General features: G+C 37.5%; 1 protein-coding gene across 1 annotated transcript; it reads left to right on the top strand.

The window, feature by feature from the left end:
- The first annotated feature begins 24,595 nt into the window (after positions 1-24,595).
- LOC110916421 lies at positions 24,596-25,386 on the top strand. The gene is made up of 2 exons (XM_022161165.2): positions 24,596-24,932; positions 25,028-25,386. The coding sequence occupies exons 1-2, from the start codon at positions 24,680-24,682 to the stop codon at positions 25,282-25,284; spliced, it is 510 nt and encodes a 169-aa protein (XP_022016857.1). The 5' UTR covers positions 24,596-24,679; the 3' UTR covers positions 25,285-25,386.
- The last annotated feature ends 275 nt before the right edge of the window (positions 25,387-25,661 follow it).

Raw genomic sequence — 25,661 nt, 5'->3', positions numbered from 1 at the left:
ATGAAAGCTTAAAGCAAGGGGAAGCCTGAGCTGAACGTAAGGGGGAGCAGATAGAGCTGTTAGAGAAAAAGGGAGAGTCTGTGGTTGATGACGATGTCAAAAACTTATGGAAGACTCAGAGAGAGAAGATAGAAAGCTACGAGATTGACTGCAGCAATATCCAAGGGGGAGTATGTGAGTGCATATGTCTATCGCTTGCGTCAATCACGTATCGTAGCTTAAATGAATGATACAAGACTGGTACTGAAAAGAAGAGAGCATGTTATGAAGCTGTAGTAGCTTCGTACGAAGCCACCAGCTTCGTACGAAGGCACCATACAAGGCTTCGTACGAAGCCATTCCTCTATATATAAGAGTGTTGTCTTGTCATTTATATCTTTTGGGCATTCTTGAGGCGAAGCTCTGCCCGTTTATTTTCGTGGTTTTGTACTGTCAAATTCAGTAATAGAAAACAAGTTATAATTACGTCTTTGTGTTCTCATCCACACACGTGATTGGATTCCACACATATCACGTGTCGGTACGCATTCAACGGTTGAAGATTCGATCCAGGGTTCCAATTCACATGACTGTTAGAAATATGAGATATCAAGACGAACATAGGAACCATTTAATAATTAATAATAAAATATATTATAATTAACCTTACTCCGTTTTTAACAAAACTTAGGTCAAAATGTAGATAAAAATATGCTCGTTCTAATGACATATTCATCGTTTTATAAAACATTATATTTTAGAAGTTATAAATGATAAATGAGTGAAGCAGCTGAATTAATTATAGTATATAAAATAATAAAAACCTAACACATATATAACAACTCTGCTCCGTAGTAAGTGTTTTAACCCTGACCACGGATAAAATACCTTGTCTGATCGATCCAAAACCCAGCAACGAATGCCAAAGTGCTGCCTGAAAAAAGGCTAAACTTTGTTAACTACGTTGGGGTTTTGATCTCGTGATGTATCATTAAAGTTTGAGTTAGGTTGTTGCACTGAAACGTGTTGCATTGTATTTTTATTAGTAACTCAAAATTTAGCACCAGGAAGCATTACATGTACTTCTGACATTGTTAAGAAAGGAAAAACTTTATGCTAAATTCTCAAAATGTGAATTCTGGTTGCAAGAGGTACAATTCCTTGGACACCTAATTAATCATGAAGGAATTCATGTGGATCCTACAAAGATCGAGGCAATTACCAAGTGGAAAGTCCCTAATTCACCAATAGAACTAAGAAGTTTTCTTGGATTGGCAAGATACTATAGATGTTTTATTCAAAATTTTTCTAGAATAGTCATTCCATTAACCAAGCTAACATGCAAATCAGTTAAGTTTGAATGGGGACCAAAACAGAAGGAAGCTTTCAAAGTCCTGAAGCAAAAATTAACTAATGCACCAATACTTGCTTTACCAGAAGGAACTGAAGATTTCATAGTATACCGTGATACAACAAAATTAGGATTTGGATGTTTGTTGATGCAACGTCAGAAAGTGATTGTTTATGCCTCTAGACAACTAAAGAAGCACGAAGAAAACAATACAACACATGATCTGGAGTTAGGAGCGATAGTTTTTGCTCTCAAGATTTGGAGACATTATCTTTACGGTAGTAAGTTTACTATCTTCACAGATCATAAAAGTTTAAGATATATTTTCGGGCAAAAGAAATTGAATATGAGGCAAAGACGTTGGATGGAGATCCTTAGTGACTACGATTGTGATATCCAATATCACGCAGGAAAAGCTATCGTAATAGCTGATGCTTTAAGTTGAAAGTATCATGAGAAGCCAAAAAGGGTACGTGCTCTCAGATTAAACCTGCAGATAGACCTAATGGAACAATTGAAAAAGGTTCAGGAAGCAGCAATCAAGAATCATGCTGAAGGATTAAAAGGAATGATGAAAGAATTAGAAAAAGGAACCGATGGGATTTGGAAATTCCATAAGAAAAGAATTTGGGTACCTATCAAAGGAAATCTACGAAACTGAATTCTTGAAGAAGCTCATAAATCCATGTATACGATTCATCCTGGAAGTGACAAGATGTATCAAGATCTAAAGAAAAATTTTTGGTGTATAGGAATCAAAAAGGATATAGCAAGTTATGTTTTCTAAATGTTTAACTTGCTCACAAGTTAAAGCTGAACATCAGAAACCATCAGGATTACTTCAGCAATTGGTGATGCCAATTTGGAAATGGGAACTGATAACAATGGATTTTGTTACCAAACTACCCAAGACAGGAAAAAGTAACGACACGATCTGGGTGATTGTGGATAGATTAACTAAATCTGCACATTTCTTACCGATGAAGGACACTTTTAGTATGGAAAGATTAGCTAAGTTGTATGTAGATGAAATAGTCTTATTACATGAAATCCCTTTATCTATTGTGTCCGATAGAGATAGTCGTTTTACTTCTCATTTTTGGACAAGTTTTCAAAAAGCTATATGGAAAGATTAGCTAAGCTGTATGTAGATGAAATAGTCTCATTACATGAAATCCCTTTATCTATTGTGTCCGATAGAGATAGTCGTTTTACTTCTCATTTTTGGACAAGTTTTCAAAAAGCTATGAGAACTCGATTAAATCTAAGTACAACTTATCACCCTCAAACAGATGGACAAAGTGAAAGGGCGATCCAGACTATGGAAGACATGCTTAGAGCATGTGTGATATACTTTGGAGGAAGTTGGGACAATCACTTACCATTAATAGAATTTTCTTACAACAATAGTTATCATACAAGTGATGGAGAGGGTGAAACCCAAGCTTTAAAGTACCTATTTTGTGAGTTTTATATGTGCTTTATGTGTTTATTTGCATGGAAGGAGATGACTACGAGATATCATTGTTTTGCAGGTAAAGCATGTAATTCGGTGGAGTTAGAGTGATTTAAGAAGAAGTAGAACGCGTTGGATTGGATACTATAGCTTTCGGTACGTATTTGGAACTTGTTCGGTTGAGAAAGCTACTTGAGGATGAAGGAAGTGTGAAAGAGCAAAGTTTGGGGACTGGTTTGGTTCTTTATAAAAGTTGTTTGAAGCTAAAATGTGAAGGAAACGTGTGGAGACAAAGTACAAGGACCAAATTGGCATTTGTTGAAAGTTAATGTTGAGGAGAAAAGGAGGCTTGATTCGCGACCGTAGCTTACGGTTGGATGGTGTTGCTGATATATTGAACATAAATTGCAAATCGTAGCTTATGGTTCACAAACCGTCGGCTACGGTTGGGTTTAATAGAAGAACAGAACTTGCAAACCGTAGCTTATGGTTCACCAATCGTAGCTTACGGTTGGTGTTACAGAAAAAAGCGAAATTCAAGGTTTTTAAAGGATATTAGGGTTTTGTAAAGGAGGAATCATTATCTCATCATCTAACTTCAACCTAGGGCGTCCAAGAGCAAGGAAATTCGAGTTTTTCGCATCCAATCCATCATTCATCCCACCGAATCATCAACCACAATCATGAGTTCATCCGTTTATCAAACTTTTGGCGATTTCACTTGTGAGATGAGCGGCTACACTTCTTTGGTTTCCTCCGGATGGAGGGTTTTTGTAAGTTAACAGATTTTATGTGTTTAGTGACAATCGTTTGACTCGGTGATCTAAGCATTCGATGCTTTTCACTTATGATTTAGTTAATTAATTTTAATCGATTGCATTTGCTTAACCTTATTCTTTGATCATTCAATTCCCGAGAGTTCTAGTAATTGGGATATATTTGTTATGGGATTAGGGTTGGTAATTGTGATTGGTAACCACTAGATAACCTCCCGTTATGTATTGACCGGAGTACTTAGTCTTTGGTTATCATAATTAGTTGATTAGATTAGTCCACTTATGTCTATGTAAGTGTTTGATTAAACATATAATTGAAGTTAACTGCAAAACCTAAATTCCGGAGGAACCATTCCTTCTCTTATTGAATACAACCTTATTTCTTTTTCGTTGTTAGCAATCAATCAATCAAAATCAATCAGATCTAAAGGATTTCCACATGATTCAACACTATTTTCTCATAGATCTAAACTTTTCAAAGTTAAAAGGATTGAAAGAAGATTTCTTGACTTTTCTTTCAACTCTTTTACACTCAATGCACTCAAAAACCGATAGAATCGGAACTTATTCAGACCTTCTACTCGTTCTTAGTGATGTATCGGGTAAAGATCTGATTTCTATCAACGAGATAACCGATTCACGGGTTGAACATGAACAAACCGTTACGAACAGTTAACTGATATGACTTCCGATCAGATAGTCTGGACTCGGCGGGGTTCCTGTTGTTTAACACGTTGTTATACCGTCTCGATCAAACCGCGAACTTTTCAAAACTTAACAAATTTCTCAATTTCCAAAACGATCAGATTGTTGGACGGATTGCCGTCCGATCGGATTGCGCTTGGTCCCAAACACAGACTTTTTACAATTTTCAAAGATCATCAGTTTCCAACGGATTGCCATCCGATCGGAAGACCATCCGATCGAATGACAATCCTGCTGTGAACTTGTTCTCCAAGAAATGTCTCGCCAGACGGATCGCTATCCGATCGAACGACCGTTCGATCGAACGACCTGAAAGGTAAAGATGCTTCTCTGTTTTCAAAATGCTACAACGAAAACTTCAATGCCATCATACACATCCATCTCAAACGAATGTCAATCTGACCGAATGGCCATTCGAGCGGATGACCATCCGAACGGATTAACATCCGATCGAATGACCATCCGTTCAGATTGCCATCTGATCGGATGACCATTCGTCACTTGTTTCACTTGCACCGTTTTACGCGCCGCTCTTCGCTTATGCTATCGTTAACTGTTCAGGCTAATCTCTCAGCGCTCCCTTCAACCCAGAGAGTGTTTATTTACTAAACACGATCTGTGAGTATACTCGATCCCTTTTTGCTTTACGCACTTTTGGGTGTTACATACGTTACTTATTCCAATCACATCGATCACACAACACAAACACTTTTATACGCTAACCGTTACTGCATGTTTTACGTGTTACTCGATAAATGCTTATATGTTATGTTTACACAGTGATTGTTGCCTGACACCTTAGCAACGATAGTATTATAGTTTGGACTCAGCACCTGTCATGGACAGGGGTTGTTAAGGGCCTTTCTTCATGTGTCACAATGGTGATCTGTGTTGCGCATTCTACAACTCACAGTCACGTTTGTGCATATTTCATTGTCGATAACCTACTAGCTTCACTTTGCTACATGTTACATGCTGGTTATGCGTAAACGATTTTCGCTGACTATTATGCTATCAAACTTGTATGCTCACCTTTACACTATGTGTATTGACCTCTATTTTAACGTATGTGATAGGTGCTTAAGATGCTAGGAATGTTGTGCTTTGGTGAATCAAGCTAGGGGTCTAGTTATGTCACGCTTAATCTGAGTTGTCGGAACAGTGTTTGTTTTTTAGACAATTATTTGTAATAACTGTTTTATTTGGATATGTTATGGTATGGGACATGACGTTTAAATATCTGGTAATTAGTAGTTGTTATGGATATTCATGGACAATCTGTTTCGCTCAGTGCCATGCCCTGATGTTTCCGCCATCGGTTGGGGTGTGACAGTTTGAGTCAGCAGGGATACAATCCCAAGTAGCCGGTTTAATGTATTAATAGTAGTTTACATATGAGGGGATCAAGCCATTCGCACCCCCGCCATCCAATACCAGTGGGTATTGAAGGATGTCCTAGTAAGCTTGACTCAGGTCCTTGCAGGATCTATACACTGAACAAGGCAAGAACCTTACTAAACCATTCCCTTAACCCCCGACCTGGTAGCCAACATATCTCTATATAGACCGTAGAGATATGAATGGTGAAAATCTTTTACTTTATATAGATAGTAAAGTAATGCCAAGACACCACGGACAAATGAGAAGGAAGTTTCACCTTTAACATAAGAAACTAGTTATTAAAGTCATTAATACAAAACCAAATAAAAAGTGCGAAAAGATTAAAAATCAAAAGTAATACATTAAATGCTTGTCTTCACCAAGTGATGTAAGAGACTTAGCCAAACATGGCCTTTGATTGACAAGAACTCTTACGATAAATCATGGATCACGAGACTACTATACACACTCTAAGGTGGATGATAGATGATGGTGGTGGATGTGGGTGTTGTAGTGGAGGTGGAGTGGTGGCAAAGTGGGAGAGAGGTGGTTTGCCAAGGGATGCGTTTGAAGTGAACCAAGCACCCCAATTATAGCCTGAACAGTAGCCCGACCACGGCCCCGTGTCCGCTGGACACGCCCCCGTGGCCATCCTTTTTCTCTTCATTAATTGCAATTGTCTGCATTAGGCTCCACACGGCCCCGTGTTCGCTGGGCACGACCCCGTGTGCAGAAGCGTATCTGTACTATCAAGATTTGCAAGATTCTATGAATCTTAGCGTTGACCACGCCCCGTGCTGAGCTGAGCACGCCCCCGTGGTGGGAATAAAAGCTTCCACAACTTTGTCCATTTCTGCAGATACCTGACCACGCCCCCGTGTCCGCTTGGCACGGGCCGTGGTCAGCCTTCTGTTTCTTGTTTTTACTTGGGGAGATGCTGTCAAGGGGTCGGGCATGCCACGTTTATTCCTTTTTCTTTGTATCTATGTTAGTTTTTGCTGCATATTTGTTCCTTTTGTTCATTTAAGCTCGTTTGGTCTTGAAAATACAAAAGGAAGACAAAAGCACACTTTTTCCAACATTAGTACTAAAAAAGGTTAGTTTTATGCCCCATTTGATGTAATTTATATGTTGCATTTTACACACATCAATATAAAACTTATATTCTTAAACGGGTAGATTACGAGTAAGTTGACTGCTAGAAATATGGGGTATCTAGACGAACATAGGAATCGTTTAATAATTAATAATAAAATATATTATAATTGACCTTACTCCGTTTTAACGAAACTTAGGTCAAAATGTAGATAAAAAATATGCTCGTTCTAATGACATAATCATCGTTTTATAAAACATTATATTTTAGAAGTTATAAACGATAAATAAGTGAAGCAGCTGAATTAATTATAATATACAAAATAATAAAAACTTAACACATATATGAATTGTTGTTTACGTGTCAAACTTTTTGAAGATAAGAAAGAATAAAAGTTGACGCAAGAAAGCTATGTGATTGAAGGCATGCTCCTATGAATACTCAATTGTTCAGCCTTTCATTTTCACCTTTGAACTGAACAATTCACTTTCTAAACTGCTCACATTTTCTTTCTCTCTCTCTCTCTCTCTCTCTCTCTCTCTCTCTCTCTCTCTCGCTCTCTCTGCTCTGTTGCTTTTATACCTGATACCCTGAAACCCTAAACTCTGCTCCGTAGTAAGTGTTTTAACCCTGATCATGGATACGATACCCTGTCTGATCGATCTGAAACCCAGCAACGGATGCCAAAGTGCTGCGTGAATAAGGCTAAACTTTGTTAACTACGTTGGGGTTTTGATCTCGTGATGTATCGTTAAAGTTTGAGTTGGGTTGTTGCACTAACACGTGTTGCATTATATTTTTATTAGAACTCGGGATTTAGCACTAGGAAGCTTTAAGTTAAAACCGTAAATCTACAAACTGAGTCATTCTTTCTTTTTACCAAATGTATTTCAAAACCCTAAATGTTTTTCAGTTATACTTACAGTGATTAAGTTTTTGTAATCTGGAAATTATTACCGGTATGTGGATGTATACACTACTTGATAATCTTCACTATTGGATGAAAGTTAGCCAATGAGTGATATGACCATCGTCACATCAGAACTGCCACCGAGTGACAAGTACTGATTGAGTATTTGACAGATATAAACAATGCAATCACCCTTGATACTGTAAAATATAACAATATGTCTTTTTATAAAAATGAATGAACTCACCAGTACTTTTCGCTGATAAAATGAAACGCGTTTCAGGTAACTTACTGTGAAGGTAATAGAAGCCTGCTATGGAACACTGAAGGCTTAAATAAAAGTGGCTATGATTACCTGAATAAAATATGAAATTTGTGTTTTTATCAATTAGGGTTTATCCCTATAAAACATTTGATTGTAAAATGGATTTTATCCCATTTATTTAATATTAAAAGTTTGGCATTTTACAAACTTTGAATTATTTCCTAACTACCACCCTGATGATATTTTCCGCCAAATTTAATAAACACCGATACCACTTGCATCTGGCTCACGACCCCCGCCCAGGGTGTGGTCGGGGGCTGTGACATTCAAGGAGCTCGATTTTTCTCAAAAATAGATTTACGATCTAGATACATCAACTGAAAGTGCAAGAAGAAGACGTCCCTAAGACTGCTTTCAGAATAAGATATGGACATTATGAGTTTACAGTCATGCCATTTGGTATAACAAATGCCACAGCTGCATTTATAGACATAATGAATCGAATATGTAAACCATATCTGGATAAATTTGTAATTGTCTTCATGGACGATATACTTATTTATTCCAAGAGCGAGGAAGAGCATGCTAAGCATCTACATGTACTTTTAACATTATTGAGAAAATACAAGCTTTATGCTAAATTCTCAAAATGCGAGTCCGGTTACAAAGAAGTACAATTTCTTGGACATTTGATTAATCATGAAGGAATTCATGCGGATCCTAAAAAGATCGAGGCGATTACCAAATGAAATATTCCAAAATCACCAACGGAAGTCAGAAGCTTTCTAGGACTGGCAGGATACTATAGACACTTTATTCAAGATTTTTCAAGAATAACCGTCCCAATAATTAAATTAACGTGTAAATCAGTTAAGTTTGAATGGGGACCAAAGCAAGAGGATGCCTTTACAATCTTGAAGCAAAGATTAACTGATGCACCGATATTTGCATTACCAAAAGGAACTGAAGACTTTGGAGTATATTGTGATGCGTCAAAGTCAGGTTTTGGATGTGTGCTGATGCAACGCAAGAAAGTAATTGCTTACGCCTCTAGACAATTGAAGAAGCATGAAGAGAACTACACAATACATGATCTGGAGCTAGGAGCAATAATGTTTACCCTAAAAATTTGGAAACATTATCTGTATAGTAGTAAATTATCTATTTTTCACAGACCATAAGAGTTTAAAATATATTTTTGGGCAAAAAGAGTTGAACATGAGACAAAGGTGATGGGTGGAAATTCTAAGTGACTACGATTGTGATATTCAATATCACGAAGGAAAAGCTAACGTAGTAGCTGATGCTTTAAGTCATAAGTATCATGAGAAGCCGAGAAGAATACGCGCACTTAGATTGAATCTGCAATTAGATTTAATGGAGCAATTGAAAAGTAACCAGGAAACAGCAATCAAGGATGAGGCTGAAGAATTAAAAGGAATGATAAAAGAATTAAAAAAAAAGGTACAAATGGAATTTGGAGATTCCATAAGAAAAGAATTCGGGTACCTATCCAAGGAAACCTATGAAACAGAATTCTAGAAGAAGCTCATAAATCCAAGTATACGATGCATCCTGGAAGTGACAAGATGTATCAAGACCTAAAGAAGAATTTCTTGTGGATAGGAATGAAGAAGGACGTAGCAACTAGCAAGTTACGTATCTAAGTGTTTAACTTGTTCACAAGTTAAAGCTGAGCATCAGAAACCCTCAGGTTTACTCCAGCAACTGGAGATGCCAGTTTGGAAATGGGAATTGGTAACTATGGATTTTGTACCAAATTACCCAAAACAAGAAAAAGAAACGACACAATCTGGGTGATTGTGGATCGATTAACTAAGTCTACACATTTCTTGCCAATGAAGGACACCTTCAGTATGGAGCGTTTAGCTAAATTATATGTAGATGAAATAGTCTCGTTACATGGAGTCCCATTATCCATTGTATCTGGTAGAGATAGTTGTTTTACTTCTCATTTTCGGGAAAGTTTCCAAAAAGCTATGGGAACACGACTAAATTTAAGTACAGCCAATCATCCTCAAACTGATGGACAAAGTGAAAGGATAATTCAAACTTTGGAAGACATGCTAAGACCCTGTGTGATAGACTTTGAAGGAAGTTCGGATGAACACTTTCCATTGATGGAATTCTCTTATAACAATAGTTACCATATAACCATTAATGCTGCTCCATTTCAAGCACTCTGTGGACGAAAATTGCGAACACCAGTATGTTGGGCAAACGGATAATTCAGACTTTAGTGAAAGGATAATTCAGACTTGGAAGACATGCTAAGAGCCTATGTGATAGACTTTGAAGGAAGTTGGAATGAACACCTGCCATTGATGGAATTCTCTTATAACAATAGTTACCATATAAGCATTAATGCTGCTCCATTTTAAGCACTCTGTGGAGAAAAACAACTATCAGGTCCTGAAATTGTGCAAGAAACGACTGACAAAATAATTCAAGTCAATGAGAGACTGAAAACGGAACGAGATCATCAAAAGAGCTATGTTGAAGACAAAGTGCTATTAAAGTATCTCCTTGGAAAAGAGTAGTTCGATTTGGCAAGAAAGGAAGACTAAGCCTGAGATTTGTTGGACCATTTGAAATTATTAAGAAAAGTGGACTAGTAGCTTATCAGCGAAAGTTACCAGAAGAAATGGTAGGTGATGCGTGTGTAGTGTAATATATTTTTATAATATAATTAAGCCTTTTTTTACACCTTTAGCCAAGTTTTAAATTTATAAAACACGATATTTACTAACACTAAACACACATATGGGCAAGTGCACCCATCGTGGACGTAGTATAGTGTTGGTAAGATACCGAGGTCGTCCAAGGACACAAGAGCTTTTAATACCGGTTTATCCTCAACGTCTAATCAAATCAAAAAGTTAGAAAAATGATTTTAAACTAAGAAAATAAAAACTAACTAAATGCTGAAAAATAAAAATAAATAAAAACAGATAGACAAGATGAATCACTTGGATCCGACTCGTGTATTAGTATAACCTTTGATTATTTTCGCACTTTTGCACTTGTTTAAGAGATTATCTTAGTTATTGTAGTAGGCCCCTCTTTTGAAGGCGACGTTACCCTCAACCCAGTAGTTTGAGTCAGCAAGGATACAATCCTAAAAGGTTGGATTATTGGAAGATAATGAATTAAGTTATTAATGCAAATTATGGTAGGCCCCGCTTTTGGCGGTGACGTTACCCTCGACTAAGTAGTCTGAGTCAGCAGGGATACAGTCCTAAATAGCCGGGTTATAGTATTAATAGTAGTTAACTTATGAGGGGGTCAAAGAGTTTGGATCCCCGCCATCCAATACCTATGGGCATTGAAGGAGATCCTACTAAATTTGACCCAGGTCCCTTGCAGGACCTCTAAACGCTGAACAAGGGCAAGACCCTTACCAAACCGTTCCCTTAACCCCCGACCAGGTAGCCAACATACCTCCATATAGACCGTGGAGATATGAATGGTGAAAATCTTTTATTTTATATAGACAGTAAAATAATGTCAAGACATCACGGACAAACGATAAGGAAAGATCACCTTCAACATAAGTAACTAGTTATTAAAGTCATTAATACAAAACCAAATAAAAAGTGCAAAAGATTAAAAGTAAAAAGTATTATACTAAACACTTGTCTTCACCAAGTGATGTAAGAGACTTAGGCAAACATGGCCTTGATTGTCAAGAACTCTTACGATCAATCTTGGATCCCGAGACGACTCACACACTCTATGATGGACAATGGATGATGGTGGTGGATGATGGTGTTATGGTGGTGGTGGGTGGTGGATGGAGTGTGAGAGATGTGGTGTGCCAAGGGATGGATTGGAATGAAGCCAAGCACTCCTATTTATAGGCTGAACAGAAGGCTGGGCACGGCCCCATGTCCGCTGGACACGCCCCCGTGCCCGTCTGACACTATCTCTCTTCATTAATTGTAATTCGCAATTACAATTAATGCGCCTGCTGTACTTTCGCCACGCCCCCGTGCTCACTGGACACGGCCCCGTGGTGGGCAATAGAAGTTTCTACAGGTTTGTCTTTTCTGCTGCTTCTTGGGCACGGCCCCGTGCTGGCTGATCACGGGGCGTGTTCAGGCTTCTGTTTTCTCTTCTTTGCTTGGGAAGATGCCGTTGAGGGTTCGGACAGTCTACTTTTATTCCTTTTCTTGTATTTGTGTTAGAATTGGCTGTCTTTTTGCTTCTTTTGTGACTTTGAGCTCATTTCATCCTGAAAATACAAAAGGAAGACAAAAACACTCTTTTTACAACATTAGTACTTAAAAAGGGTTAGTTTTATGCCTTATTTGATGTAATTTATATGTTGCATTTTACACACATCAAATACCCCCACACTTGAACTTTTGCTTGTCCTCAAGCAAAACTCTTTAAATGTGGCTTACACTCCCAAATGGAATTGGTAGAAGAGAAGGTTTTTGGCTTGTCATAGAGTGTCGGGAATCCAAGATCTTTTTGGGTTTTATTTTTATTTATTTACAATCCTATTCGTTTCCTCAAGCAAAACTCTTTAAATGTGGCTTACACTCCCAAATGGAATTGGTAGAAGAGAAGGTTTTTGGCTTGTCATAGAGTGTCGGGAATCCAAGATCTTTTTGGGTTTTATTTTTATTTATTTACAATCCTATTCGTTATGATTTATTTAGAACGTTTCATAGGATAAATTACTTATTTGGGCATAACATGCCTTTTTAAAATTTTATTTATATACAAGTTCACATACCTCACGGGAGAAATCACTCAACACTCGGCCGAAGGTGTATTTTTTTAGTGAATCACTCGAGAGCGGCATGGAGCTTACGCCTTCCATAGGCTTGCCAAGCAATCAATCCTCCTCCTTTTTAACTTTATACCTTTGTAAATATTAAGAGGACTTTTTTGGGTGAAGGGTTAGGCTTGGGCTAAAGGTGGGTGGTTGGGTTAGTGGTTAGTAAAAGGGCGTAAAAAGCGCCGGTTTTCGTAACACAATTTTTAGTGACTTTTTATTTTGAAGTATTTCTCCAAACAAGCTTTTGTTTGTATAGCTTTGTTTGTTTCCAACTTCATCATCATATAATTTTTTTTTTTGATCACCTAAAAGAACGAGCTTGCGAAAAACCGAGCTTGTTACTAAAATAAGGGGTGAAAAATAAAAAGGGTTTTTGGTGGGTAAAAAGGGTTTAGGGTAAAGAAACGAAAGGTTTAGGCTCAAAGGGGTTAACTAGGGGGATTTTTGGGTAGGTGGTAAAAAAAAATGAAAAATAATGGTGTAGAAAGAAAAATGGTTAGTCCTAATGCCTCCATCATTTACTTACTTGGGTTTAAGTTGGTAAGGACCGGGAATGAATCGTCGTGGCAAGTTCTAGAGTTGTAAGAACCAAGCGGCTATTCACACAAGAAACGAAAAATGAGCATTTAGTCTAAAGATGTAAATTTGTATGCTCAATAAAGGCTCAAAACTCACTTTTGTGGGAATGGGTTTTTAATGTGATCAAGTATATATAATCAAATTTTAACTAGACCTTTTATGCCGTTTCATAATTTTCTTATGTTGGTTCTTGTTATCACGACGCTTTCGGTTGTAAATTTTATAAAAAATATAACCTTATTAATCTTGTGATTCCCAACTTAAACTTTAGACAAGTAAGAAAAAATGAAAATTTTTTGAAAAAAAATTGGGGTGTTTAGCGGTTCCAATAGAGTTTTGTGTAAGGCTTGTTGTTAGGACTTGCAAAATTTCAAAGTGTTAGCTTCCCCCCCACACTTAAATTACACATTGTCCTCAATGTGTCCCAAAAATAAATTTTTAGGTTGATTGGATGTGTAATGTGGTGTTAAAAAGCAAAGATTTATGTTACTGGCAGTCTGGACACGGCCCCGTGGGGACCGGACACGGCCCCGTGGTCAGGTGCCAGTAACAGAAATTAAAGAAATGAGACAGAAGCCTGGACACGGGGGCGTGTCTGGTGAACACGGCCCGTGTCCAGTTACCTGAACTGGGCGATTTTTCTGCAGGTGGCTCAGCACGGGGGCGTGTTGGTTGAGCACGGCCCGTGTTGAGCCTTCTGTAAAGGAAATTTGTGTCAGGTTGCCTTGTTCTTTGTGCATGGGGCCATTTTTCTCGTTCCCTTTTTTTCATCTATTACCACCACGAGTGTGTTTTATTTGTTATAAACCATCAAATCTTTAGAAACCATCATTTCATTGCAAACATAAAGAGACATTACATAAAACTAAATACATAAATATTAAACCATGGAGTTCTAGCCCTATGTCTTATTTTAATTAGCAAAATTTCCAAGAGCTACTAATCTTGGTTAGATAAGGCTTTTTAAAACTCCTTTTTCCGGGTGTGGCCCTCTTCATATGTCGGCGAGCCACTCCTCTACTTCTCTTGGGAGGAGAAAGGAGGGCTCATTTGCATTAGTTTGAGGAGTTTCGACTTCCGCTGGAATCTCTTGTTGGTGCTCCACGGGAGGTTCCGCCGGAAAGTCTTCCCACCTGGTAGGGTTGTTAACCCCGAGTGCCGAGTTCCAATCCTGTTGTGGAAGAGCTGGTTCCATCGGGGGTGCTACAAGAATATTTAACCTCTGGTGCAAGAGGTTAATTTCTTGGAAGCTGTTTTCGAGCCCCACCGTAAGATCGTTAATACGGTCAATTAAGACCTCCTCTACCGATGTCATTTCGTCGAGAGCCTCCCTTAATGCTATCACATAGTGCACAAGTGTAGCTTCAACGGAGGGCCTCCTTCCCCTTCGGCTATTTGATGAATGAACGGATGATGTTTCGCTGTTTTCGCTCGACATTCTACGAAAAATAAACCGAAAAATAGTTTATTTAATGAAATAGTATCTGGACACGGCCCCGTGCTCATTGAACACGGCCCCGTGTTCATCTTTCTGCAGAATTTTGAAGCAAGGAAACTTGAAGTTTTAAGTTATTTTCTGAACTATGTAGGTTTTTTAAACATTAATAACTTAAAACAATGTTACCCAACATGTTTTTAACAAGATTCCTTGATCAAAACCCATTGTTTCCTACCATAAAGTTTGAAGAATTCAAACTTTTAATGATAGCTCTTGGAGAAAGATGAAAAAGAAGGAAATGGCTAGAAGAGGAAAGGACAAGATGGGTTGTTGGAACCTTTTTTTAGACTTACCTAGGATAGTTTGAGAGAAGATTCCTCCAAATCTCTGTCCCAAGTTGGTCCAAATGTGCAGAATTCTTGGCTGCATTTATAGAAAACGACAGCATCCTGGACACGGCCCCGTGTTCGTTGGACACGGCCCCGTGTGCAGGTGAATTCTGACACAGTTTGTCCGTATTCTGATGTACTGATCACAAAGGAATCTTATGGTGAACACGGGGGCGTGTTGGCTAGACACGGCCCCGTGTCGAGGGATCATTTATGAAGTTTGTCTAGTTTTTAAGGAGCTTCCTGTATCGGGTGACTCTTGATTGGTTGGAACAACCCCAAAGTGCCTAAGATACCTTAATTGTCCTATGCTAAGGCGAGAACGCAAGAGGTTGTCGGTGAGGGTAATTCCTATTTTCATTCTAGGTGGACAAGTCCAACCCTTTCCCGGGCTCTCGTTAAAGAAGGTGTATGCCGAATCGCTCAGGTCTATGTATGCACCGAACGAAGTCGATGGAGAGTCCTTCACGGCACAATCGACACAGGGACGACTATCGTCCAAGTCTTTTCTAGGTATGAAGGTATTTTCGGGAGCAACGAGGTTGTTGGAATGCGGTTCCAACATTTCCTCATGGTCATCGTCTTGGGACGGATCAATAAAATCCTTCCTAAGTTCTTTTGACCAATCTAGAATCAGCTCTTCTAGTTGAAATAACTCGTCAAGGAGCATGTCTCCTAGAATATCTGGGTGGGCGCATTCGAGGGAGAGATAGTGCTTATTTTTACTTTCGCCCCTCTTAAGGTTATAAGGAATCAGTGGGTCTATATAGTGGGGCCTATAATTTAGAAAATAACATTTTGATTCTTCATGTTCGCCTCCACATAATTGACACCACATACCATAAGAGTGCCGAAAGTAAAAAGAATTACTATCACTCATGTTTGTGTCAGAAATTACCAACCGCCGGGATCTAACGGTTCTGTTTTCAGTAAGAGAATCTTGGGCACGGGGGCGTGTTGAGTGGACACGGCCCCGTGTTCAGCTTACTGTCTGACTTAAAACAGGATTGCCAGTTCCAATGATTGAGCACGGGGGCGTGTTCAGCGGGCACGACCTGTGCTGAGCTCTGCAGAAGCTGAAATACTAAGAAAATCCTAAAAAAAATTAAAAAGAAAAATAAAAATATGATTAAGCCGTTGATTCCTAACTTTCTTAAAATCCTTGTGTCCCCGGCAGCGGCGCCAAAAACTTGATGCGTGTGTAGTGTAATACATTTTTATAATATAATTAAGCCCTTTTTTTACACCTTTAGCCAAGTTTTAAATTTATAAAACACGATATTTACTAACACTAAACACACATATGGGCAAGTGCACCCATCGTGGACGTAGTATAGTGTTGGTAAGATACCGAGGTCGTCCAAGGACATAAGAGCTTTTAATACCGGTTTATGCTCAACGTCTAATCAAATCAAAAAGTTAGAAAAATGATTTTAAACTAAGAAAATAAAAACTAACTAAATGCTGAAAAATAAAAATAAATAAAAACAGATAGACAAGATGAGTCACTTGGATCCGACTCGTGTATTAGTATAACCTTTGATTATTTTCGCACTTTTGCACTTGTTTAAGAGATTATCTTAGTTATTGTAGTAGGCCCCTCTTTTGAAGGCGACGTTACCCTCAACCCAGTAGTTTGAGTCAGCAAGGATACAATCCTAAAAGGTTGGATTATTGGAAGATAATGAATTAAGTTATTAATGCAAATTATGGTAGGCCCTGCTTTTGGCGGTGACGTTACCCTCGACTAAGTAGTCTGAGTCAGCAGGGATACAGTCCTAAATAGCCGGGTTATAGTATTAATAGTAGTTAACTTATGAGGGGGTCAAAGAGTTTGGATCCCCGCCATCCAATACCTATGGGCATTGAAGGAGATCCTACTAAATTTGACCCAGGTCCCTTGCAGGACCTCTAAACGCTGAACAAGGGCAAGACCCTTACCAAACCGTTCCCTTAACCCCCGACCAGGTAGCCAACATACCTCCATATAGACCGTGGAGATATGAATGGTGAAAATCTTTTATTTTATATAGACAGTAAAATAATGCCAAGACACCACGGACAAACGATAAGGAAAGATCACCTTCAACATAAGTAACTAGTTACTAAAGTCATTAATACAAAACCAAATAAAAAGTGCAAAAGATTAAAAATAAAAAGTATTATACTAAACACTTGTCTTCACCAAGTGATGTAAGAGACTTAGGCAAACATGGCCTTGATTGTCAAGAACTCTTACGATCAATCTTGGATCCCGAGACGACTCACACACTCTACGATGGACAATGGATGATGGTGGTGGATGATGGTGTTATGGTGGTGGTGGGTGGTGGATGGAGTGTGAGAGAGGTGGTGTGCCAAGGGATGGATTGGAATGAAGCCAAGCACTCCTATTTATAGGCTGAACAGAAGGCTGGGCACGGCCCCGTGTCCGCTGGACACGCCCCCGTGCCCGTCTGACACTATCTCTCTTCATTAATTGTAACTCGCAATTACAATTAATGCGCCTGCTGTACTTTCGCCACGCCCTCGTGCTCACTGGACACGGCCCCGTGGTGGGCAATAGAAGCTTCTACAGGTTTGTCTTTTCTGCTGCTTCTTGGGCACGACCCCGTGCTGGCTGAGCACGGGGCGTGTTCAGGCTTCTGTTTTCTCTTCTTTGCTTGGGAAGATGCCGTTGAGGGTTCGGGCAGTCTACTTTTATTCCTTTTCTTGTATTTGTGTTAGAATTGGCTGTCTTTTTGCTTCTTTTGTGACTTTGAGCTCATTTCATCCTGAAAATACAAAAGGAAGACAAAAACACTCTTTTTCCAACATTAGTACTTAAAAAGGGTTAGTTTTATGCCTTATTTGATGTAATTTATATGTTGCATTTTACACACATCAGTAGGTATACATGATGGGTTTCATGTATGCAACTTAAGGAAGTGCCTCTTGATGAATCTCTAGTCATACATCTTCAAGATATAGAGGTAAGTGAGAAACTGAAATTTGTCGAGAAGCCCCTACAAATTGAAGATAGGAAATCAAAAAGCTTAAACGTAAAAGATAGATTATGGTCAAAGTAAAATGGGATTTGAAAAGAGGACCAGAATACACATGGGAGTTAGAATCAGAAATGAAACGAGAATACCCATACTTGTTTCAGTGAATCTCGAGGACAAGATTTTAAACAACGTGGGGAAGTTGTAACAACTCCTAAAAGACCCTATGAAGAACCATAATCAAAACCCTGGACATGCACGATGAGACCCAGCGTATTAAATGAAGAAATAGAAACCAGGACACTTAGGAGTGTCGCTGGGGATACCCCCTATTATCTCGCTACGCGCGGGAGGGTACTAAGACACACGACAAGTGGCAAAGCTATACTCATAACGGAGCTGACCTAGCCCTAGCTGGATGCTCAGACGCCATGCGGGGGAACCCCTACCTCTCCCGCAATGTGCCCGGGAGTCCAGGTAAGGCTATTTAAGGGGCAGGATGGGAGAAGTTTAGTGCACCAGTTTTGATATAATTTCGATAAATCTTTTCTAACGTTCTATTGTTTCAATCCGGAACCCTTGAAACTCGAAACTCTGCTGCGTAGGAAGTGTACTAAACCCTGATCACCGGTACGATACCCTGTCCAATTGATCCTAAAACCAATCAACGGATGCCAAAGTGCTGCCTGAATAAGGCTATACTTTGTTAACTACGTTGAGGTTTTGATCTCGTTATTGTCGTTAAAGTTTGAATTGGGTTTCTTATACTAATACGTGTTGCATTGCATGTTTAACTAGGAATCCAAGCTTAAAACCAAGAGGCTAAAAAAATCAAAACCCTAATTCTACAAAGTAAGACATTCTCTTTTATCAAATGCTTTCAATTCCTAAAAGTTTTCCGGTTATTATTTATAATTACTGGGTATTAAGTTTTGGTATTCTTAAATTACTGCTGGTATGTGGGTTTTGTATACACTACTTGATAAACTTCATTAGTTGAGAGAATGATCAACAGTGATATGACCGCAGTCATCGAAATAGGTGTGTGACAAGTACTGATTTTAGTAATTAAAAGATATAAACAAATGTAAAAACACTTAATGGTGTAATCATAACACTGTGTCTTTTTATACAAATGAATGATCACACCAGTATTTTTGGCTGATAAAATGTTTTTAAACGCATTTCAGGTGACTTACTATGAAAGAAAGGAAAATGCTACGAAGCACCATAAGCCTAAATAAAGTGGCTATGTCACCAAAATAAAGAAAATGAAATGTGTTTTGTAACACCAGGAAAAAACCTTTTGATGTAATGTGGGTTTTATCCCAACGATTTAATATATAAAACTTCGGTGTTTCACAACTCTGCTATTTTTCCTAACTACGATCTTGATGAAATTTTCCGCTAAGAATTTAATAAACACCGGTACCACCGCTGTATCTGCTCACGGCTCCCGCCCAGGGTGGGGTAGGGGGTTGTGACACCTTATGGTCCGCAAGGGGTCCCCATGTCAAAATCTATTTTCAGCTCGCGAATTTGATGTTTTAAACTCCTTTTCCCTCCTTTCAACCCTCAACCACCTCATTTAGCACTCCAAACCCTAGTCCCGCTTATAAATACAACCCCTTACCACCTTCTCCAAAGACTCTCTCTAACACACTTAAATCATCAAGAATTCCAAGTTTGGGCAGATTGTCCTTAGTTCGAAACAATGAGTTTTGAGCTTGTTCTTGCAATTTTTCTTCTTGTTTTCTTCCTTCTCATTCCTTCAATAACCTTTAGGAGTATTACCACATATTTACCAAGGTAAACAAAGACGGTATACCACCATTTTGAGGTCCAAGTTAGGATTTTTTTTTGTTAAACTTTATGAACTTGTCTTTTTTAGCTTTGTTCTTGGAACTTTTGCAAACTAAACCAAGCCATCAACTAACTTCTATGTTGAATGGTTTGTGTTAAGATCTTGTTCCAGATACATGAGGTTAATAAGCCTCTGTTTTCTTACTCTTGTAAGGCTTTAAGTAACTTCCAAGCAATAAAGTGAATATACTACACCAAGTCTCCAACCATACAATGTTGGAAGCACTCGTCTAGTTATTCTCACTTGGTTACTTAGTGAATTAGATAGTTTATTTATGTTCTTCATACTTGTATTCATGACCATCCGAATGATCCATGTGATGATTTATGCATTGGCGAATTCTCGAGGTTAATGGATTTATCCTACCTCGAATGCTTGACATACCTGACAATATATCTAATAATACACACACACATATAATACATACTCCAAAACTCCAACTATGATTGAATATTATGTTAAGGTGAAGAATATCCAAAGTCTTGGATTCCTTAGTTCGGATTTCTAACAGGTAATATGACTCATAAAAAACACAAAGAAATAATAGTGTCTGAATAAGTGTCTAAGACGGGATATATTTTTATATAGTTTCATACTTGTAAGTTTCGTTTACATTCCCAATCTCCAAGTCTAAATACTCATACACCTTTGTTTACCATTTTAGGGTAACTTCAGTATTCCATCCTTCAAACCCGCTTGCTCACACTTTGTGGAGAATCTTCGCAAACTGTGAGTTCATACTTGACCCATTCTACGCTTTAAACATTATTTGGGTTGCAATATGTATCCGTAAATAAATATTCCATCACACACATATAATCAGTCTTATGCAAACACTCAATCCAATAACATGCTTAGTTGTTATGCTAAATCGTCATACATGTTAGAACAATTTCATGCCATGCTATCTTTCATTAACTTTAAAAGGCCTCCCTTAGCATGTATACCGCTATAAGAGTGGCACACCGCCCCATTTTTTGGGTCATTGTTAAGTATTCGATCTTTACGGTCTAAATGTTTTAGTCTTGAAACTTGCAAATTGTCGTATTTTCATTTCCAAACAATGTATTGTACTATTCAAATATATGAAAATTAAATTTTGAATATTAATTATTGTCGTAATATAGTGTTATGATGCTTTTGAACAATTTATTATGTCTCGTCTCGATGTTTTCGCCATCGGTTGGGATGTGACATAACTATCAAAGTTGTGTTCCAAATAATATATATATTCGTGTCATAAACTATACAATTACCGAGACCATATCAACAACGAAAGGAACCGAACAACATTAGTACCGGTATCGGTATTATCGCAACCGGTATGATTTTCGAATGATATAAAACACGCCTTTATTTTTTAGGTTACATCAAACAACTTTTATTTAATAATACCATTGTAAATAATTTTTTCTTTATATTGTAAACTATGCCAATGATGGTACCATAACTAACAGAGTTGTGTTCAAAATGATGTGTGTCATAAACTATACCAATTGCCCGATACCATATTGACAACAAAACAAACCGAACAATATCGATTGAGCAACATCCATATTGGTATCAGTATGATCTAAGTCAGTATTTATTTTTATGATTTTCGATCAATGTAGCATATTTTGTTTCTCTTCAATATACCGCCTTATAAAACTCCGAATCACTGATGTGGCACACTTTCTTCTATTTACATTTCGATATATATTTTATTTAAAAATGAACTGCCGCAACGCACAAAATAACCCACTCGTTATAAACATATACTAACAAAACTTTTTGTAAGTACAACATATCTCTTTTTACCGGCAAGTTATAAATATATACTAACAAAACTTTTTGTAAGTACAACATTTTTTTAACGGTGATTTTTTTCTTTATTGGGCAAGATTTGAACCCACAACTTCTTGCAAAGACAATACTATAACCAACAGAATTGTGTTAAGATTAATGTATATTTCGTGTCATAAATTATACAAATTGCTGATACCATATCGGCAACGAAATGAATCAAACAATATCGATTGAGCAACGTTGATACTGGTATCAGTATTATCTAATCCATTGTCGATATTCGTTTTTATGGTTTTGATCGATGCAGCATCATTTGTTTCTCTTCAAATATACTGGTTTTTAAAACTCCGAATCATTGTTGTGGCACACTATTTTCCATTTACATTTTGATATATATTTTATTAAAAGCTGAACAGCCGTAACACATAGTTATAATCCACTCAGGGGCGCAGCATAGTGGGGGCGGGAGGGGCCGGCCGACCCCCTCGAACTTTTCACTTAGTAGTAGAGAGTATGTAGTTTTCGTACAGAAATTTTGGGTATATACGTTTTCAATCCCCCGGTTTTATAGAAATTTTTGGGTATATACGTTTTCGGCCCCTGGTCGGAAATCTCAAGTTTTGCCACTGAATTCACTCATTATAAATATATACTAACAAAACTTTTTATAAGTACTAACATAATTTTTCTACTGGTGATTATTTTTTCTTTATATGGCAAGATTTGAACCCACAATTTTTTGGTTGTGAGACTTCCTTCTTAGGCTAAACCCCAAGCCAAAATCGGCAAGGAGATGGCGGATCCCCGTTGACCCCGAGCTCACCTTTTGCATGTTTATTTGTTTTTTTTATCTTTATTTCAGGGAGGGGAGGTTGGGGATATAACACATAGGTTAAAGATGAAGGAGATGGATGGTGATATGGTGTTGAGGTGACACCGTGACGGTTAGAAATAAAGAGAAAGTTAATGACCATAACACATAGTTTTACCGGTACGACCCTAAGACCATGTGTAGTGGAAGGGGAAGATAATGCCCCCACCCTAGGGCATTTTACGCCATGTGGCGGTCCAGTCAGCAAAGGGGCATTATTGGACGTTTTCTAAAATTGGTGTAGTGGGGATGGGGCATTATTGGGGCATTAAATAAAATAAAAAAAACACCTAAAAATCTTATTGGATAACAAAAAGGGAGATGAAAGATGATTGGACAAGGAGAAGGGGCAAGACGTGCTTCAAACCACGCCAAGGGGGTTTTTTTTGAATTTAAAAAAAAAAAACGCCCTATGTAATGGGTTCCGGGCGTTTTTTTTTTAATTAAAAAAAAAAAAAAACGCACCACTACGCGGTCTAAGAGCATTCACATCCAATCCATCAAATTATACATACATTCCACTAAAAAACAACTCCTATATCAATATATTTCCACTAAAAACAAATATTTTTTCTCTCTCCTTTTCAATTAAATAATATTATCATTACATTTTTCTCTCTTCTTTACTCACAACCACTTTCAATATATATTAAAAAAAATTATACTGGGTGAACAGTGTCCCCTCAAATATACAGAATAACAGTAAAATTTTCTCCATTCTCCACTCACAACCATTTTTTATACCCTTTATAATATAAAAACTCTCTCTCACATATTTTGATGGATAGAATGTGAATGCTCTAACGCCCACCGAAATAGAAAATTGTGTTACATAATTCTAGACATTTGTGAAATCTACGATTATATTATGTCAGCAATCACTATTCCTTTGACTTGTGCTCGGTCAGTTTCTTGTGGTATGACTTACGAGTCGTCCACTCCTAACTCAAACAGGACATGAAGTTCACTTTAAAAAAAAAAAACCTCAAACAGCACAAGACTACTTTTCAGATAATCAATTATAGTAGTATTATTTTTTTTTTATTTATTTTTTTTGAACGACAAATTTGGATCATTGACGGATCACTGAAGTATTATCGTACCACAAGCAGAACCACCCGATCATATCCATCTCCACTAGGCAATAATGCCTATACACCAATTCAGGAGGAAACCCAATAAATTTGGGAAAAACCCCCTTTGTGGGAATCGAACCCATGACCTAATGGTCATAAGCCTTATCCCACCACCAAGATACCACTAGGCTATAATGCAATAGGTTAATTATAGTAGTATTATTAAACAGCTTTCTTTGTACAATTAAGTGTATGTTGCACTACGAGATCATGCCCGTTGACTTTGACCTGACCGGCATATTTTGAAACGTAAAAAAAAAATTGTTTTGTAAAATCATTAGAATATCTGGATAATAATAATTTTTTTTATAATAGTACAATTTTTTTTTCTATTATTAATTATTACTATAAATGTCTTGAAATGTAAAGACCTACGATACACCGTTTAATTAGTCAAATAGAATTTTTGAAAAATTCAGTTTAAACGAATTAGATTCGATATCGTCTAAGGTTTGAGTCGAGAATTTGATCATTCAAGCATGTCCCTAAATACTAGGGCACGTTGTAATATGAAAAATAGATATAAAAGATATATGATTTTGTTTTTATTGGTTGAAACTCTAACCCATTGATGTTCGCTATAATTTGCTCCTTAAAATCCATACCTACATATAATTCCACTTGGATATATTAGTACTTGTGCTACAAATAAATGAGAACACAAGGACTTAAAAGGTCCACAAGTTTTCAACAATAGTATACACCAACCAACTGAGCCAGAATTAGGCTTATATCCAATTGTTAGTATAACTATTTGCTTGATTAACATCTATATATATACATATATATACACAACTCCATACTACACAAATCACCAAAGCAAGCTAATTCAAGTTGCAATTGCATTGAGCCTCTTTTCTCCCATTTGAGAAAGCTCAAACTGAAAGTAAAATGGCTTTCATATGCACGAATCTTTACTTTCGATAACCATTTTTGTTACATTATTCGCATTTGGGTCAGGCAACCCAAATTTCCAAAAGGGACCACAAAATTGGAAATTTGAGTTCAACTATACCAACGAGCCATTTAGACATCCGAAACCTGTTCAGGGTTCTAGACGAATCATTGTTGGTGGATCCGATAACTGGCGTTTTGGTTTCAATTACACCGAATGGGCAAGGACAAATGCTCCATTCTTTCTCAATGATACTCTAGGTATGTAAATCTATGATGCATGCATCATCCGTACATTTTCAATGAAAACTATATTTATTTGTTATGATTTAATTCTGAAACTAATGGTGTTGCAGTGTTCAAATTCGATCCACCTAGTGATACCAATATACATCCACATAGCGTTTATTTGTTCCCAAGTCTATGGAGCTTTTTGAGGTGCGACTTAAGATGGGCAAAACGTGTGGCAAACACGTCACAAGGTGGAGGAGAAGGGTTTGAGTTTGTGCTCAACAACTGGAAGCCGTATTACTTTGCTTGTGGAGAAAGCAACGGTTTTCACTGCCAATCTGGAATGAAATTTTTTGTGATGCCAACGTTCCGTTGGTATTAAACATCCTAATGTTCGGTTTAATTTATTTCACCTTTTTGTATTGGATTTAACATATTCAAGAATAAAATAATCGGATTGCATCGTATACCTAGAGGGTTGTTTTTTTTTTTTTTTTTTTTTTTTTTTTTTTTTTTTTTTTTTTTCTGTTGTTGTATTGTGTAGTTGTGTTGTTGACTTGTTGGGTTATAAGAGTTGTAATCAAAAGAATCTTCTGTTTCAGTTATCATTTTTGTATATACTGGATAATATGTGGCTTGTTTTTTTATATAAACATCAAATTTAGTTAACTCTTTCAGCATAAAAATCATATATTAAATATATGTTGATTGTATCCTTAAACTTAGTTTTGTATTGTAATTTTCTGCAGTTATAAACTT

Source organism: Helianthus annuus, chromosome 16, assembly GCF_002127325.2.
Source record: "Helianthus annuus cultivar XRQ/B chromosome 16, HanXRQr2.0-SUNRISE, whole genome shotgun sequence".
NCBI classification, from domain to species: Eukaryota; Viridiplantae; Streptophyta; class Magnoliopsida; order Asterales; family Asteraceae; genus Helianthus; species Helianthus annuus.
Note: the sequence above shows the minus strand (reverse complement) of the source record. Positions and strands in the feature narration are given on the sequence as shown.